The sequence below is a fragment of the Kogia breviceps genome, chromosome 5, assembly GCF_026419965.1.
Source record: "Kogia breviceps isolate mKogBre1 chromosome 5, mKogBre1 haplotype 1, whole genome shotgun sequence".
NCBI classification, from domain to species: Eukaryota; Metazoa; Chordata; class Mammalia; order Artiodactyla; family Physeteridae; genus Kogia; species Kogia breviceps.
Window position 1 is genome coordinate 38884716 of NC_081314.1, and position 19650 is coordinate 38904365.

A 19650-nucleotide genomic window follows, 5' to 3' on the forward strand; every position below is an offset into this window, starting at 1 on the left:
CACACTGTGTACCTCCAGTGCCCTATATCAGCACCTGGACATAATGGCACGTTAGGATTTGATGGATGTATGGATGATTGAACGGAGACCAAAGGATGGATGGTGCTCTTACAAGAAGGGGGTATACCGTTTGACAGTAAGGAGTTGATATAAAGTATTTCACTGACCTGTAATGGCTGTGTCTCTTCCCTACCTTTCATTAGGTTATAATTTTCCCTCACAATTACATTTATCTTGTTGAGTGGGTCATTCCAAACAGCTGCATAAAATCCGAAGTTGGAAAGTCCAAAGTCTTGTAAGCACATAGGTTACGACAACATTAAACGATACATTTCTCTAAAAGAAGCAATAAACAAATTTCATTCATTCATTCATTCAACAAATATTTATTGAGATTCTGTTGCCGGTTAGGTACTCTTATAGGAGCTTAAAACATAGCTGTTTACAAAACAGAGAAAAGCTGTGCCCTCCTGGTAAGCACATTCTAATGGGGGAGATGTAAATAAACAAACACTCCCGTGTGTAATGGATGGAGTTAAGTGCCTGGAGAAAAGTGAAGTGGGGGAGGAATATGGGGAATGAGGGGGTTGGGGGAGGGGTGTTATTTAATCAGACAGGGTTATTTTGAAATTGTTTAGAAGTTTTATTCTATATTAGGATGTGAGAATTTAAGAAAATTAAGGTAGTGAGTGTAGGGGAACAACTGGGAATTAGGAGTCCCAGATTAATATTAGAGATTTTTCAGATAATAACTTGATAAAGAAGAAAATATTTTTGGACCTGTGAGATATATGTGTGTATATTTTTTTCTTACAGGATTAGCAGCTCTGGACTTTTAAAGTGATAGCATTTCCCAGCCTTCAACTGAGAAGCTGAACAAAAAAGCCACCCCTCCTGTCATCAGCACAGCACAATGAGAGGTGGAAAAACCAGACTGGGAAGAAGCAAGGGCATCTGATGAGCCTTCTTGCCTTTGGCCCAGAACACAGCTCAGACTCCACTCTCTCTCTGAACTGACCTACCCCACTTTGGTGCAAGGCCTGGAGTGATGTGTTTCTGCCCCAGAGCACCTTTCATTCTGTGAAGCCCAAAACATGACCACCAGCAGCCACGCATGTCACGTCCCGGCGGTGAATGGGCACATGACTCACTATCCCGCTGCACCCTACCCATTACTCTTCCCACCGGTCATTGGAGGACTTTCCCTGCCTCCCCCCCATGGCCTCCACAGCCATCCTCCTCCAAGTGGATGTAGCACCCCATCACCTGCAAGTAAGTACCATTTGAATTTTCTCTCTTGCTTGATTGGCTTAATGGACCTGAGAAAACACAATGGTTCATATCCTGGGTGAGTTCTCATTTCGTTGGGTGCCGGTTTCTCTTGGTCTAGAACTGTACCTTTGGTTCTATCAGCAGAAAGGTAATTTGAAACCAGATAAATGGTGACTTTGAGAATTTGGTCTGTGCAAAACCACATTGGTAATTTGTTCTGTTAGATAAAATATAAACACAAATATTAATCAGCAGATGTGACCAATATACCTGAAGAAATTGTCCACTTGATAAATAACATGAGCAATGAATTAAATGTTACTCTAAAAATTAGATGTTACTATTACTAATGATAATCCTGAATTTAACATCGATTTTGGTTGTGAGGTCTTCTTTTGAATCTCTTACGCATTTCCTGGATACAGATAGAATCTGTAATTGTTTTCAACTTCCCAGGGATCTTTGCTACCAATTCATACCACATAAGCTTTTTAAATGTCCTTGAACACTTTTGGCTCCTTCAGCCATTTCTACCTCCAGTCTTCTCTAAAATATTTGGTACTATAAGATTAAAAGTATTTCGAGTTAGAATTCTTTAAGACCGATATGACTCATTCATAGAAAGCACCCATATTATGGGATTTTTTAAAAAAACAGTTCTGCCTATTTAAGGACAGATGGTAGCCAGCACGCTCTTCCACCTTTTAGAAACTGGTTTCCTGGTTTGGCATCTGAAGGTAAAAGGCATGTGGATGCAGCATCAGGGCATCTGCAGCATCTTTTTTTATTTTTAATTAATTAATTAATTTATTTTTATTTTTGGCTGTGTTGGGTCTTCGTTGGTGCGTGGGGGCTTTCTCTAGTTGTGGCGAGTGGAGGCTACTCTTCTCTTTGTTGCAGTGCGTGGTCTTATTGCGGTGGCTTGTTGCAGAGCACAAGCTCTAGGTGCGTGGGCTTCCGTAGTTGCAGCATGCAGCCTCAGTAGTTGTGGCACACAGGCTTCAGTACTTGCGGCGCATGGGCTCAGTAGTGGTGGCTCGCAGGCTCTAGAGTGCAAGCTCAGTTGTGGCACACGGGCTTAGTTGCTCCGCGACATATGGTATCTTCCCAGACCTGGGCTTGAACCCGTGTCCCCTGCATTGGCAGGCAGATTCTTAACCACTGAGCCACCAGGGAAGTCCCAGCATCTTCTCTAAGTTCTTTCAGGTTCATAACTTGACACAAGCTCTTCAGAGTTCTTCCTGCTGATTATTTCTCATTTTGCTGCTTTTTTAGGTGTTCCTCCAAATATTGGCTTGGTCTTAGAAGCTTGTCCTTTAAATTACTTCCTTCACTTTTCTGTATTGTGGTCTTTGCTCCTTAACTTCTCCTTCCTCCTGCCTCCTTAGCTCACTGGGATCAGAGAGCTTGCTCTGCTTAACTGGGATCCCTCAACTCTTGGTATAGTGCCTTCAAAATTAGTAGGAGATGGATTTCTGGATGCCTGGGTATTTGGATAGATGGACGGATGAATGGATGGGATGAACAAACAGATGGACAGACTCTCTCTGCAGGCATGTTGATTGCAATCACAGTATTATCATGCCTGATATTTAGTGATTTGTTTTTCTTCTTGGAACGACCTGATTATAATTCTTCCCTTCTGTGTTTTGCATTTCTGGCCTGAGCATGTGACCAATAAAGTCTTTTAAATTGCTTAATAACATTTTCCCATGCTTCTCAAGTTGAAATCGAAAGTAGATGTAGCCAAAGTAGCTTCTTGGCTATCAGGAGAGATGGAAAAAAAAACCTGTATTCAAACTATCTTGTTGACCCAGGTGCCAATTCACACCCTATTCACCCAACAAATGCAAATGATATAATGAGGTTACTTTCAGCTAACACATGAATGGGCCTGACTAAATGATGGTTAAAACTATTAAAATTTCCCCCAAGAGCTAATTCTATAGCTCAGCCAGCCTAAAGGACAGCACATTCTAACACATTTCTATCCTCAGATTGGAAGTATATTTTGTAGATGCAGCCAAAGAGTTAAGACGAGTATTAGTCCCAACCTGAATTATCTAATCTTGCAGGTTGAAAATTCTTAGGTGGCTGCAACCCCTAGATGCCCGCCAGCAAATCCCAGCAACTTTGGGCTTTTTTGGCTACTGATTTAAAGGAGAATGCAGAGCATAGTAAATGGAAGGGCCGGTGAGATCTTCATGCTGGATGAGCATCCCTGAACTCTTGATCAGGCTCTCAGTATACAAATCCCTCACCCATCTGTTTGCAGATATTTTTAGAATTCCAAGAATTCTATAGAGCAGTGCTTGGCAAACTACAGCCTGCAGGGCAAAGCCAGCCCACCACCTGTTTCTGTAAATAAAGTTTTATTGCAACTCAGCCACACTCATTTGTTTACATACTGTCTGTGGTTCCTTTCATGTTACAATAATAGAGCATATAGCCCACAAATCCTAAAATATCTGCTATCTTGCTCTTTGCAGCAGAAGTTTGCTGACTCCTATTATGGAGATAAGAGCATTGGGAAAGGAATCAAATCATCCCAAATCTAATCAGACTCTGTCTCTAACAGGCGATGTTAGCTCTTCTAATTCCTTTGACCCTGAAGGAGCTGGGCTAGATTGTACCCAAGGTCACCTCTAAACAGAAGGCTGTTCTTTTCATTCGACAATTACTGGTAAAGTACAAGATACCATCACTACTAAGTTGACCCATCACGCAACTGCTATTTTTCAATATCAAAATTGGTCAGTATTTGCAATTTCATATAACTCAACCTGTAGAAGGAGAGTATATGCAGTTCCAAAAAAAGAGGGTAAATAATTAATTACTGGGTTTTTTTTTTTCTGAGGGCTTTGGTGAGAGGGTGCTGAGTAACTACACCTTGGAAGATATCACTGGAGGGTGTCTGGAGAAGGGGCAGAAAAAGGACAAAGTACAGAAAGTTCAGGTTGGAAACTCTGAAGTTGGCTGACTTCATACTCTGGCTAATACCTTGTTTAATTATTTCTTACTACAGAGACAAAGCACATGAAAGAAGATCATTAAAAGAAGCCACTGTTACTCTGTGGTCTTTTAGATGACCCTCCAAGAGGGAGTTGTCTTTATTAAAGCCTGTGGTTTAGAAAGACTGGGAAACAAGGGTCGGGTCCTAAAAGTTACATACAGATTTTCTCTTGCTAAAGTTAAACTTGAAGTTTTATTCTTGTACTGAGGTTAGTTAGAGAGGTAGCCAAATTTCATCATCTTTACAAATAGCAAAACACATGCTTGGGTGGAAAGCTGGGTACTGTGGGGCTCCGAAGGGAACAAACATGGTGGTGATGAGTCCATCAATGGAGTCTTGTCCCTGTGTGATGGGATCTGCTGATGTTTCTTTCATAAACTGTACACACCTTGACTCTGCAGCTCAACCAGAAGAGAAATTCTCCTGCCTCCTAACAAGGTTCTTTCAGCACCGTATTATTTATAGGCTCCAGAACCTTCTGCCTCAAAAGCAAGTGAAGACAATTTCCATAGCGGCTACTGATGTTACACCTGCTCCTTACTCTTCTTCCCTCCACTTCAGACTCCCTGGGCAGCCAGACCCTGGCCAGTTCCTAGACCAGAACGGGAACCCTGTCTTCCTACAGCACACACATCCCCGTGTGAGACAGTCCTTGACCCGACATCTTATTTACAGTCATTCAACCTCCCTGAATTTCTCTTCCATAAACTAGAAGATATTTTTATTTAAAGAATAGTCTTTGATAACAATCATATTCAAGTCTTTTCAGGATGAAGGTGGGGTATAAATTAGAAAGAAGAGCTGTATTACAAAGGGATGAAATCAGGGCATCTCGAGGGCCCTTTCAATTCTAGCAGGCAGTGATTCTCTATGTTATAGCTCAGATTTTCTCCTGGTCTCCACGCCGTTTGCAGGCAGACAGCCCATCATTCCTTGGTTTGTGCCAGTGGTGGATCCTCCTCTCCTGTAGCAAGGAGTACTTGGCTATTGGTGTGACCGTTTGCAACCACGCACAACTCAGAGGGAATTCCACTGTGGCCACGTTTCAGAAATTCTGTTCTCCAGAACCTTCTAACTGAAAGGAGAAAAATATTTGCAGGAGAGAGGTAAACTTGAAGCATCTTCCATGTGGGATGCCCTTGTCTTTGCATTATGACTTAATTCTTACATCATGGAGTCTCTATAAGCTTAGAAATGAAGAAATACATAAAAGAGAGAGTTAAAATAAGTAATAAGAAAAAGTACCCATGAGGCTTAGAGAAAGTAAAGAGCTTAAGCAGCTAGTTAATTTGGAGCCAGATCCCAAGCTCAGGTCTTGGGACCCCAGAGTGCGTGTCCTTCCCAATGTGTTGGGCAAGGGGGCCAACTCAACCCCTCAGATAATCCCCCAGCTGCACTGCGGGTATCTTTCCCACGGTGGTTCATGGAGTCCTTGGAGAGGTAAGACATTTATAGGAGCTCACAACCTCTCTGGTTTCACCAGCTACTGTGGGAGCAGCTATCATTTTTCATCAGGGGAGCTTGAGGGTGGACCCCATAGACAGGCAGTCACTGTGATGTTTCCACTCATCTGTCTCCTGTGGGCGGCAAGCTTGTCACCTCCAGCAAACACGAGACAGGAAGGACGCCTGATGCTCTGTGCCAGGGAACACCCAAAATTTAATGTTCCAGAGCTCGCTGTGAAAGTTGGACCACTGTTCGCCTGTCTCTCTTTATGATCCTTTCATGGCTGCTTGTTCTGTCTTATGGCTGCACATGTGCTTTTTTATAGGTTGTTGTAAGCTGGAAAATATTAAGAGTTTTGGTTTCAGAGCCTCTCTCAAAATGATCGCCATTTAATGCCAGCATCTTAAAATGAGAGTTCTTTCCCCTGCTTCTTTACCGATCAGAAAGTGCTGTCAAAATCACAAAATTGGGTATTTGCTTAAGAAAATCCCAACCTTCTAGAGAGACAGACTGTGAATCTCAGAATTACCAATGACAGGGCATAAAATGGGTCTTATTTCTATATCTTGTCGTATGTAAAGTAAGAGGAGCCTTGTTTACCCAGCTTGTCTAAAGCAGGGTGTGTGGCCAAATTGGAATTTCTTATTGTGTGTGAAGGAAAATGAGCCCGGAGGTGTTGATCCTGTTTTAAATGCATGCAGATTAATGATAACTAAAACAACCCATTAATCTGTATTATCCATCATCCTATGCGCTGTAGTCTTATCTTCTTTCTACTGTGAGTTACATTTGTTCTTAAACAAACACAATGACCCCATTGGAGAGGGATCACATCTAATTTTAATATGTCTGGGACTTAATATATTGCTGGTATTTAGTGAATGTCAAACATAATAGTATGGTTCATATGTATGTATCCTTAACGATTTTTAAGCCAAATAAAAACAAGGTAAAACGGACTAAAAGAAACTTGTTAGGGATTTGAATAAACTCAATTAAAACACTTTAGCCCATTTCATCTGCCTTTGGTCATTTGGTTTCTCTAAAGTTCTGAGTCTTAGAGATGTCAAAAGCCTTTACCTGAATGTTTTAGAAATAGAGTTTAAGCTTTTAGCATGATTGAACAGTTTTAGTGTCTTGCACAGGCCTAGGGCCATGTGTGTATTATATTAAGAGACCATTTCTTTCTTTCTTTTTTTTTTTTTTTTTTTTTTTTTTTTGCGGTACGTGGGCCTCTCACTGTTGTGGCCTCTCCCATTGTGGAGCACAGGCTCCAGACGCGCAGGCTCAGCGGCCATGGATCACGGGCCAGCCGCTCCGTGGCATGTGGGATCTTCCCGGACTGGGGTACGAACCCGTGTCCCCTGCATAGGCAGGCAGACTCTCAACCACTGCGCCACCAGGGAAGCCCAAGAGACCGTTTCTTAAAGGGGCAGAGTACTGATTACTTCAGTGAAGTACCTCTTTTCTCCAATAATAAAGAAATCTCTGTGTCATCTCCTCGACATCTGTACTATTTCCCCAGACTTTGATTGAGTACAACATGTAATCCTCTGAATAGTTCTAATGAGGAGCTGGGTTCATTCTGTTTGTTGAACTTTACCCCAAGAGGATCAGGAATATGTGAACATGAATTAGAAACAAAAAGATTATTGTTCAAGTTCATCAAATTAACTATACTGCCCAAAGGATAATCATAACTCTAGAAGTGTGGGTTGTTTTTTTTTCAAAAGTAGTTTTTGCTTTTTGTTTTTGTTTTTTTAATATCTTTATTGGAGTATAACTGCTTTACAATACTGTATTAGTTTCTGCTGTATAACAAAGTGAATCAACTATACATATACATATAACCCCATATCTCTTCCCTCTTGCATCTCCCTCCCACCCTCCCTATCCCACCCTCCCTATCCTACCCCTCTAGGTGATCACAAAGCACAGAGCTGATCTCCCTATGCTATGCAGCTGCTTCCCACTAGCTATCTGTTTTACATTTGGCAGTGTATATATGTCAGTGCCACTCTCTCACTTCATCCCAACTTACCCTTCCCCCTCCCTGTGTCCTCAAGTCCATTCTTTACATCTGTGTCTTTATTCCTGTCCTGCCACTAGGTTCATCAGAACCAAGATGTGGCATATATATACAATGGAATATTACTCAGCCATAAAAAGAAATGAAATTGAGTTATTTGTAGTGAGGTGGATGGACCTAGAGTCTGTCATACAGAGTGAAGTAAGTCAAAAAGAGATAAACAAATACTGTATACTAACACATATATATGAAATCTAAAAAAAAGAAGTGTGTTTTTGAATAGAAAAATAGGCTTTGAGTCCACAGAGGTGATTGTAAAAACAGGACTGAATTTTCCTCTAAGTTTCTTCCTATGATTATTCCTAGGGAGAGCATGTTTGGAAGAATATATACCAAAAAAGACCAAGAATGGAGAAAAGAAAGGGATTCTTTAGAGTTTAGATTTGTCAAATAAATTAAACGGAGACATTTAAAAAGAGCATTTTTGACCTCATGAAAATTGAACCTCTGAAAACTGGAATGACAGCAGCTCTGAGTTGGCTGAGTTGGCCGTGAGATGTGAGACCTTTCATGGGTTCCACATTTCTGTCTTGATGAATTCATCAATCTACAACTCCTACACATTTCAGATGGGTTATTTTGCTTCTAATGATGATAAACCCATTCAGATGACTTTGAGTGATGGGAGACTAACCTCCATACACATCCATGTAGGTGGACACGAGGACAGGTAGAATTGCCACCAGGTGGCTGCCTTCTGGGCCATCTTCAGGTTGGAGTTCGGGTGGTCCCACAGAAGCTCTGATGATTTATGCTATGCCATTAAATTGATACAACTTCCTATTTTGTCTTTGCTTCTCTGTTTTTCTGCTTTGGTTCCCTCTGACATTTGAATGATTCTTGGTATTTTAAGTGGGAAAAAGAGGGGGAGGAAAGGAGGGAGAGAGAGAGAGGGAGGGAGGGATGGAGGCAAGGAAGTAGGGAAAGAGAGAGAGGTAGGAAAAAGACAGAGAGAGACTATAATTAACTGTGTCATTGAGCTGCAGGCCACCTCCAAGAGTTTGAGACCATCAGACCAGACAATGGTACCAGCCAGGTGGTACTGTCAGCTCGCTTGTTTTTTCACTTTGCCATAAGAATAAGTGTTAAAAGTAGCTGCCATTTATTTAGTGTGCTGCATATATTACCTCTGTTTGCCAAATGGAAAAGAAAAGAAACAAAGAGTAAGGTAACCAACTTTCATAAGTTTGCTCCAACCAAAACTGTAGGACTGGGTTTGAACTCCTCTTGTTCTGACCAAAGCCAGTCTCATTTCATACCCCATGTTAGCCATGGATATCAAGGTGATGCAGAGATTTTTAGAACACTGTATCTTGCACTCCTACTGGGTAGTCATAATCACCGAAAATCATTTAGATCTAAAACTCTGATTGATTGCTCTTTGCCCTTGAAGACCTTGAATTTTTAAAGCTTGTAACATCCCTTTCCACCCATGCGCCTATTGTGCATACTTTTTTATTTTATGATACATGTCCTATTCTGCTGTTTTTAGTTGTTTTCATAGCTTTACCTCCTGTGTGCAACTGTTAACCTGAATGCCTGGCACATAGTGGAAACTCATTTAAGGTTTGTGGAATGACCGAATCAATGGTTCTTGCCAGTAGAGGATTTTAGAAATTTGTGGATGTGCTTCTTGATATCACAATTATTGGCATCACTGTAAGCGTTTGGTGGGCAAGGGCTTGGGGTATGGGCCGTGTGCAGTTGTTGCAAATCATAAAGAATTCCCTGATAGCCTCATGACTTCTGAGTGTCCCACCAGTCATATCAACCCCCCCCAAATAAATTATGATTAACTGAAGCTAAACTGTAATTCCACTTTAAATATAAGTGCAAAATATTGTATGCTCTTATTGTATCTTACTTAGGGCTATAATTGCTGTGTAAATCAAGAATAGGTTAATCTTTGGTGTTTTGGGAATGTGTCTAAGAGTCTTTCAACTTTTTAGGAAATCGTGTCACTGATGACAGTGTTATTCTTGGTATTTGGGTCACCAATACCACACATTTTTAACAACCTGCATTTGCAGTTAAAACATTCATTGCAATTCTGCACAGAGGGACAAGCATCTTACCACTTCTTTATGCCCGAGCATTTACACATTGAAATAACTATTATTTTATTATAAATGATTTTCTTTGAATTTACCCTTGATATTGCAATCAGGGCATTATGTTATGTTCTTTCAAACTACATGTGTAGGTGGGCTGTATTATCTATGATGTTCATTTTGATATGGTAAAGCAGGTGTTATAAAATATGTTGCTAAAAGAAGTGTTACATCCAAAATGTTGAAGATTACCGGAATGAATGGATGGATGGATGAATCCATGAATGAATCAGTGAAAAATAACAGACAATGTCAAATAAACTGCTTAGAAAGTAAATGTTCTAGCTGTTGAGAGGAGAGGGGGGAACTTTATTAGTGCAATGGAAAGGGAAAGGTTTGCAACCAAATCCAGTGATTGTACCAGGCATGGGACAGTGGCATGGCACTGGGAAAAGCCATATGCGGAAGACCCAGGGAAAGAAGGAAGGTGTTTTAAGTTTCTATCTTGGATGGTGTGTGGGGTTGACAAGGGAACATCCAGCCTTTGTCTCCGTTTCCTGATGTGTAACCAGAGTCCCCAAGGTGTACAAAAGGGATTCAAATGTACTGTTATTCATGAATTCACTCTTCCAGTATTTACTTAACACACATGTGTTAGGTATTGCAGTCGGCACTTCTGAGTCTCTCTGATAGTATTCTGGGTTAACCCATCCGAACAGTTGGTTCTCATTTGTGTGTCCTGTCAGATTCTACCTCCAATGAGACATCATTTTAGGATCTACCAGGAAAAATTTATGGGACTGTTAGGGGTTGAATTGTGTCTCCCCAAAAGATGTTGAACTCCTAACCCCCAGGATCTATGAATTGAATGTAACTTTACTTAGAAATAAGATCTTCTCAAATGATAGAGTTAAAATGAGGTCATTAGGGTGGATCCTAATCCAATATGACAGTGTCCTACAGTGGGGGGGAATGTGGACACAGAGACAAAGATACAGGGAGAAGTTTGGGAATTTTGGAGTTATGCTGGCACAAGATAAGGAACACCAAAATGTAAAATGCCCTTACATTTCAGCCCAAGTAGCACATTCCTTCAATTTTCCTTCTTCTATCTCCATGAAGAAATCAAATTTCCCTACCATAACCTAGCACCCTATGGAGCTTACCTTTTTAAAACAGTCACAGTTCTAACTTTACAGTTGAAATGTGGCTATGTCTTGAAAGTTTAGCTTTCTCTTTGGACTATAAATTCCACATGTACAAGAGAATGTTTTGTTCTTTCTACCATGCTGCATGACTAAAATATAGCCACCCAGATATTTTTTAAATATATGAGTGAATCATCTGGAGAGACAGCATAATAGCGGATTTGAGTGTGTCAGATGTGGCCAACTCACAAACTTGTGCAAGGTAATCTCTGTTTCTGTTTCTCAGAAAATAACATTTATTCCTATTTCTTTACATAGATTTTTATCCCATATAGCTTTCATTGACTAATTATATATTTTTCAATAAAAAGGAAGATAGAACTACTAAATAAACAAAGAAAGCCCACTTTTAAGTTCATTATGGTCTTTTTTTATTGTAGCAGTTGGATTCTATCAACCTGAAACTTATTACCCCTCAGAATTTTGCAAAATTATGTTTATTAGAAGTGATCTAAACACCTGTGTAGGGACTTCCCTGGTGGTGCAGTGGTTAAGAGCCTGCCTGCCAATGCAGGGGACACGGGTTTAAGCCCTGGTCCAGGAAGGTCCCACATGCCACGGAGCAACTAAGCCCGTGTGCCACTACTACTGAGCCTGTGCTCTAGAGCCCTCGAGCCCCAACTACTGAAGCCTGCGCACCTAGAGCCCGTGCTCCGCAACAAGAGAAGCCACCACAGTGAGAAGCCTGGGCACCGCAATGAAGAGCAGCCCCTGCTCGCCGCAGCTAGAGAAAGCCAACGCGCAGTAACGAAAACCCAACGCAGCCAAAAATAAATTAATAAATTTATTTTAAAAATAAATTAATAAATTTATTTTAAAAATAAATTAATAAAAATCTGTGTAAGTCTCTCTAGACCCCAAGGACACTTTATATTTTCCTCTTATTACGAAGCCTAGAATATAAAGAAACCAGAACTCAAACCTACTAAGCAACAAAATTGACTTATCTTTTTTTTCAATTAAAAACATATATATATTGCCAATAAACCACCAGAAGCTCGGGGGAAGGCATGGAAGAGATTCTCCCTAACAGCCTTCAGAAGGAAGCAACTCTGCTGGCACCTTGATTTTGGACTTCTAGCCTCCAGAACTGTTTATGGCTCTTTGTTACAGCAGCCGTAGGAAACTACTGGGAACACTCCTAACTGTGCCTTCCTACCACCGAAGAAGGAAAAACTATGCTTTTGATTTCCAACCCCCTCTAAAAATGTCTAGTAATTCAGCTATTTTCTCATAATTTTATCCTCACAATGACTTTCTTTTCCTGCATTATATGGCTCCGTTGACTTGAACTAATGAATACTATTTTAGGCAAGTATTTATTTTTCCCTTCATAGCCAATCTCTCTTGATTCTGGCAGCTACAAGTCCATGGTCTTGAGGCACAATGTTTTCAATGAATTTCTCTCTACGCCTTTTTGCTCTCTTTCGGTCTTTTCCTCAGATGCCAAACCCGCACCCTCTTTTATAACCCCCATGAGTCTTCCTTAATATTCATTTTGCTCTTACTTTTAAAGCCTTTCCCTCAAAACTCTGCCCATCATGGTCATATTGGAGTCTGTGAGAGTCTCCAGAAAAGTCATTCTTATTTCAAGACCGTATTTCAAGTTCCAGTCATTGGGAGGCTACTGGTAGCAGTGATCTTATCATTATCATGATTGGTTCTTTATTATATTGAACATCACTTTGTTGGCCATCTGGCAGTCTCTCTTCAGGATTTGTGAGCTGTAAATCGAATTGACTTTGTCTAAACTTCTGGAATTCTTAGTGGCTTCTCCCTCTTTGAACAGGAAAATTTGAGTGACTTCCTGTCCAACCCCTGGCACCCTTCCTTCAATAATACACTCCTTTTTTATCCTTGGAGCTAGTTTTGTCATACAATTAGTTCTGTACTCTGTACATCTACCTCTATTCGTTCTCCACATCTGAGATTTTTTTAGTTTCTTGTAGCCAAAAACCTTTCTAAATTGGTTTGAGACCACCTAAAGCTACTTCACGTGTAAGCTTTACTTAAGGCTTCCAGACCTCACAAAACTCTTCCCTGGTAAACTTTGCCTTCGGTGAAGTGGGTACCTGGGTCTCTGTCTTTTTGTGTCATAAGATGAGTCAAATTTAATAATATGAAAATCTGTACATATAGAGGTTTTTTTGTTTCAGTTTGTTGCCAAAATCTAAATAAAGCCATTGTACTGTTTGATGGGAATGACCACTTTCCAATGAGAATGCATCCTGTTAATTTAATGTTAGGATTTTTGCCCAATGCCCATAAGCTGGGTATTTTGGGGACAAGGACAGTGCCCTGTGGGTACTGATGACAGCAGTAAGTTATGTAGCCATTACTTTTTGATGAATCGCATGTCACAGTGTGTACTGTTCAGAGACTTCCCCTTACTTCTAGGGGCAACAGTCGAAGACAAAACTACGGATTAGGAAAGGTTCATCTTGTTGAACTAAAAATGGTATTAATGCAGATAATTGGGGGGATGGTACAGGAGAGTAGTAGAAATGGAGCTAGAGAGTTGGTTATTTCCAGACCCCACCTGTGTCCTTGAACAGGTTTTTTAACCTGTGTTTCAGCTTCCTGGTCTGTAAAATCAGGATAATAACAGTTCCTTCAAAGGGATGTGATGAGATTGTCATCAACTGATACATGTAAACTACTTATAACAGTGCTAGAACAGTAAAAACTCAGTAAATAATAACAGTCATTATCCTTACCTGTGGTCTGCAATCAGATTCTGTCCACTTATAAGCAAAATCCTTTGTTGTCTCAGGACTGTCATGTCATCAACTGTCATTTAAGAATTGCTTCCTAAATGCAAAGGTTGTTTTCACATACACATGTACTTTTCCATATTCTTTACAATCCATATTAGGCATGTGGAAGTTTTCACTTCACAGAGTTTATACCTTGCCAAGATTTTCCTTTAAATTTCAGAATTCTCCAGGAGGTGGTCTTGAGTTTGGGTATGGGAAAGGACTCTTTCTCATGAGTAACCATGGCCTGCGGAGTAATGTGTATTTATCACAAAGAGTTCACATCTGAGAAACGCATGTGCATCTGAGGTTGAAGGCTGAGCCCTCCTCTCCTCCAGGGACTGCAGGCTCTGCAGGTCACTCTGTCTCTATAAACAATCTCTAATAATGCTTGATTTAATTTCTGTGATGTTGATAATAACGTACATTTCTCAGCCATGATGGTTTTGCTTCTGTTAATACCAAGTTACTCTAATGTTACTTGCTTAATGGTTATGAAGTTGACCAATCCAACGTAAGATACCTAAAGAAAAAAATTAATCTTGACATTTTACACAAGTATAGCACGTCATGATGCCCACATGCTTAAAAAGAAAGTTACCCTTCCCATACTTAGTAAACCTCTTTTATCAGAATGGCTTGATGGAATATTTGACAAAACAGGGATTTCCTTGGGTTCTGATGGCAGTCTTTGAGACATGAAGGGACTTCACACCATCCCTGTCCTGACCTAGAGGCAATTCCAGTATTTGTCTTTCATTTCTTCTTCACAAGAAGTCTTATTCCAGAACCAAAGCCAAGTAACAAAGTATGCATGTACCACTATTAATATTGTGTTGTTCGATTCTGAATTCCCCTGGTAAGTTTAAGTAAATGTACATTAAATAAATACGGCTGCAAAGGTTAACATCTCTTTAGCACCTGTCACAACTTTTTTGAGAATGGAAAACAGAGAAGTGTGTCCAGAAGTGGGCAAACAGAGAAGTGCTGTGGAGGAATGGAAAAGATGAGGCTTGTTGCTGGGGATCCAGCACTCCAGTTGCAAACACAACCAGCAGAGACAGAATATACAAAGAATATGGAAAGACCTTGTACATCGAAAGAAAAGGACAAATAATCCAAACCAGACATAGTCAGTAAACTTTATTTTTACTAAAAAAAATAATTCAAATGACCCATATCAATCTCACTTTGGTAATTAAGAAAATGCAAATCAAGACCATTTTGCAAGGTGATTTTATATCCTTTAAGCTGCAAAAATTAAGAAGTGTGATGACAATACCAAGTGTTAGGTAGAATGTCAATCAGCAGATACTCTGAGATATGTTGCTGGTGAGAGTCTAAATTAGTGTAATTATCTTGAAAATGGCTTAGTGCTATCCTATAAAATGTAATATTCAGATTTCCTATGACCAAGCAGTTTGTCTCTAGGTACTATCCTAGAGAAGCTCTTTAACAGAAATACCAGGATTCATGTTTAAGAATGGTCATTGTAGCACTGTTCATAAATTGTAAAAATTGGATACCATCCAAATATCTATGAGCAGACAAATGCATATTTCACTAAATTCAATAGTTTTCATCAATGAAAATGAAGTTATAGGCAACAACACGGATAGATCATAGAAACAATATTAAGTAAAAAAGCAAATTCTTCAAGGCTACATACAGGATGCTAACATTTTTATAAATCTAAAAGAAACATTGTTTAGAAAAACTATATGTTTGTAATAAAACTGTACATTAAGAAATCAAGAGAATAATAAAGACCAAATTCAAGATAACAGATTTCTCCTGGTGTTAAATGGCATAGGCAAGTGGACGGGGTAGGCAAGGACCACGTGGTGGATGCAACTGAAGTGATAGAGTTCTAATTCCTAAATATTCATTTTACTAATATGCTTTATACAATATACATATATGTTACATTTATTTTTGTAGTTATTAAGTGTACATTAAAAAGATAAAAGCTATGACTATATCCTTCATGTGTTAGAAACAGACAGGAGAAAGGAAAAGTGAAGAAAAATGGCAGTAGCCTTGAGCAGAAAATTCACATGTTACCAAAAAAGGTAAATAGCCAATAATAATATTTTAAAATTTTCAGTCTTCAAAGTAATTGTATGAATGCAAATTTTTAAAGAAATGCAAATTAAGATTTTATTTCTTGTTATGAGAAGGCAAAGATTTAAAAGAAAGATTCTCTTTGTTACTCAGGCTATAGAGAAATGAATACTTATATATAGCCTTGATGGTGAGAATGAAAATTGATATATCTTTTTTATGGAATAATTTTGCAGTAAATGACAAGGTCCTTAAAATATTCATACCAATGGCTTTGCGTTTTTGCTGCTGTGAATTTATTCATAAGAAATAAATGTTTCAGTGTGCTTGGGAGAACACAGATATTAGCACAGACTTGTTTATAATTTAAAAAAAAACTGGCACAATCTTCATGGCTAATAAAAAGTGACATTAAAATATAGAGAGAATAAAAATAAGCAGCCCTTTTAAATGTTGATGGAGAAATTAATATATTGACATGAAAATGTTCAATGGGGAAGACAAATTACAGACTTAATAGAATTGTTTTAAATATTAATACTTAATATTCTTCTACTTTTTAACAGGTATATATTGTGTATATATATATGAAGGTATCTATGTGAGTTCAGGACAAAGTCTGGGGAGCATATTTATAGTATTTATTGCTGGTCATGGGATTATCTGTGATGTTTTCTTTAACTTTATTCAGGGTCAGGACTGTCTTGATTACTATCATATCCTCACTGCTAAGTCCTTGACACATAGTAAGTACCCACTAAATGTTGGTTGTGTGAATGAATGCATTAAATGACAACTTGTGGAATTAATTAAAATAAAAGAAAGGAGACCTTCTATTGAGCTACTTCAATTGTACTCAACTGAAACAAATCTCCCACCTAAACTACCATCCTTTTCCTTGCAGAACTGAGTATCACATTAAAGATATTCATGCCTGATTCCATTTCCAAGGAATTAACCCTTCACAGGGACGTTTGCAGTTTGAAATAGTAACTTTTCATTTAAGATCCTAACTTAGCAGTGGTAGAATTTCCAAAAAGATATTTTGGAATAGGAAAGTTATTCTATCAGCTTCTTCAAAGCTTTATCATACGGTAGCCGTGTACTCCATCGATGCAGAAGGCCACTTCTGTTTTCATAGACTCCAGATATATTGTAATTGTTATCAGCCTTGCTGTCTTATAGAATCTTATAAAATCATAATTATCACCTATGTAAGAAACTATAAATGTTATCTTATTTTTTCAACAACAAATGTGAGGTATTTTAAAATTAATTTATTTACATATGTCCTATTTCATTGAGGAAAATAAATTTTATAACTTACAAAAAAGCATACACACCACTTTTTAGAATTGTAAAGGAGTACATTTGGGGAAAGAGAAAATAAGTATGAGGGAAATGGGTTGAAACCAATTTGAGGCCAGTGCATTAAAGTGCATCCTACAAGGCAGATAATAAATGTTGCCCAGATGACCTAAAAGCCTGTCCCAAGAAGACTGTCCACACAGTCACATGGCTGATAGGTTCGTAACATGAAGTTACCCAGCCACCCAGAGAATACGCACAACTGTACTGCCAGCTCAGGCCAACGACACAGTTAATCTGACTGTTTGTGTGTGTTTGTGTTTTTAATAACATCCCTCAGTGCAGGCCAAATTAATCATTCCAAAGTTCAGTCTGTGAAAGCGGTTCCCTGCGGGGGTCCCAAGAAAAGTCTCCAGGTACATATAGATCTCTCTCAATCTGAACTTAATCCAAAAATAAATATTAGCGTGTCAAGATTTTTAAAAAAATGGTCTTCATAGCCTTCAGGCAATTCTCCATAAAAAGTATTTTCTTCCTCCAAGGATTTTTGTAAGCCTTGAGAAGCCATGAATTTGAGGTTATACTCTCCTGACAAAGACCCAAGGAGCCAAAGGAACAGGATTTTCCCTCACGGACTAATTTTGAGTCAGTGCCAACAGACACCAGGTTATAGAAAAATGTAGAGCAGCATAGTTAAAAGTGTAGACTTTGGAGCCAGAAAAACCTCCACTGGGACCCAGCTGTGTAACTCTTGGCTAAATCCCCTCTCCTCTCCCTGTTCTCTTGGCATGGCTCTGCCCAGCTTATCTGCCAGGAAGTAGGGCCAGCGTGAGGACTGAGCAGAAGCTTGCATGGAAGGTTCATTGCATGGAGCCTCAGTCAGGCTCAGTTTCTCCCTCATTGTAGGTCAGTTGATTGATAGGGAGGCAAGGGGTTGGGGGAAGAGGAGGAGTATGAAGAACTTAAGGAAAAAGTGGAAATGGAAAATAATAATATCTAGAACTAAGACTGTTCTTCATGGAAGAAAAACTACCTCAGCAGAAGCAAATGGATTTATGGCTGTGTTTCCCTCAGTTGGATTAATTTTCTTTGGATAAAGGAAGTGATAATCAATACATATACTCCCACACCCCCTTGCCCTCCCCTTCCAATACCATCCCCCAGACCCACACATTCAACAAAAACACAATGGGAGGAGATGCTTTACGTTTTCAAATGATATTGCCTTCTTTTGTGTGGTCATCAAGGTACTGATATTTGCTACATAATGTCAGTGGTGGTGGTTTTTTTGGGGGGTGGGAAATATGAAGTGTTTCCTAATCTTATTATGGGTCTTGCATTACATAGCACAGCAGGAGATGTTTAACTGGCAAGTTCTCTCTGAGGTCAGAGTGTGCCACATTTTTTCACAGAAAGCTTCAACTGCTCAACTAAGGAATGTGTTTCTTTAACAGGCAAATGAAAAAGAGACTGCCGGGTGATTCCTTGAAGTATGCTTAATTAATTCCAATCTGTTAATGATGGCCATTTTCTAGCTTCAGATGATAAATGATGGCCCTTCCTGAGAAGCATCTCAAAGTGAAAAGGACCTTATCCCCACCCCCAGGCTTTTTTTTTTTCCTTTGTCCTTGTCTACTTCTGTCACTCACTGCTCAGAATGAGCTCACATCAGTAATAGTTATAAATAATTTACAGAAGTGATTCCTGTCTAATCACTTGGGACTTGGAGTTTTTACGATGTTGCCAGATGTGCCATCAAAAAAACAAACAAAAAAACATCCGGTTCAGAAACATGTGATACATGGAGTCAGAATCAATTAATTCCCTGGAGACAACTGGTTGGTTTGAGTGGACTTGTTTTGGGGTCCTTGTCCATCTCCCCCCCTTTTCTTTCTCTCCCCACATCCGAGCTTACAGTAGACAAGACGAATTCTGTAAGTGTTAGGTTACTGGGAGGTTGTGGGCATGTATTTGATACTGTAGCATAACTTTTACTTCTCTCTCTCATGAGTTAAAGGGGCATTTTAGTCCAGTGAATGAGTCAAAGGGGAGAATTTGAAAAGCTCCAGACAGTCTTATTTCTCATAGACTCTGTCACTCACAGTGCTGGTGCCAACATGGTAATAAATACCCAGACATTGCTTGTGGGAGAATACTCTCCTCTTTTCAATGAAAATTCCCCTCAGAATTCATCTTTACTTCCTCTGGACTCTCACCACATGAGTTTTATGTCTCTAATGAAGAATTTTGGTTGTTTACCCTTATAATGTGGTCAGTGGTTTAAACATTTATTTCCTCCCACGAAATTGTCAGCTTGTTGAGAGTAAGACCTACATTGCTGCCAGCTTCACTTGGATGATGCCTTTTACCAGGGAGATTCTCCCTGATTTTGTTGAATGAAGGAAAGAATCCAAAATTGGATGACTATGAATTTTTATTCCAA

The 19650-nt window shown here is 39.4% G+C and overlaps 1 protein-coding gene across 1 annotated transcript in view; it reads left to right on the forward strand.

Annotated features, from left to right (window-relative positions):
* Positions 1 to 816: 816 nt before the first annotated feature.
* Positions 817 to 19650, forward strand: part of RARB (retinoic acid receptor beta) — a 432877-nt gene continuing 414043 nt past the window's right edge. The window contains exon 1 of the mRNA XM_067033889.1: positions 817 to 1272. Coding sequence (XP_066889990.1) covers positions 1095 to 1272 — 178 coding nt within the window. The 5' untranslated portion in view covers positions 817 to 1094. The remainder of the gene's footprint in view (positions 1273 to 19650) is intronic.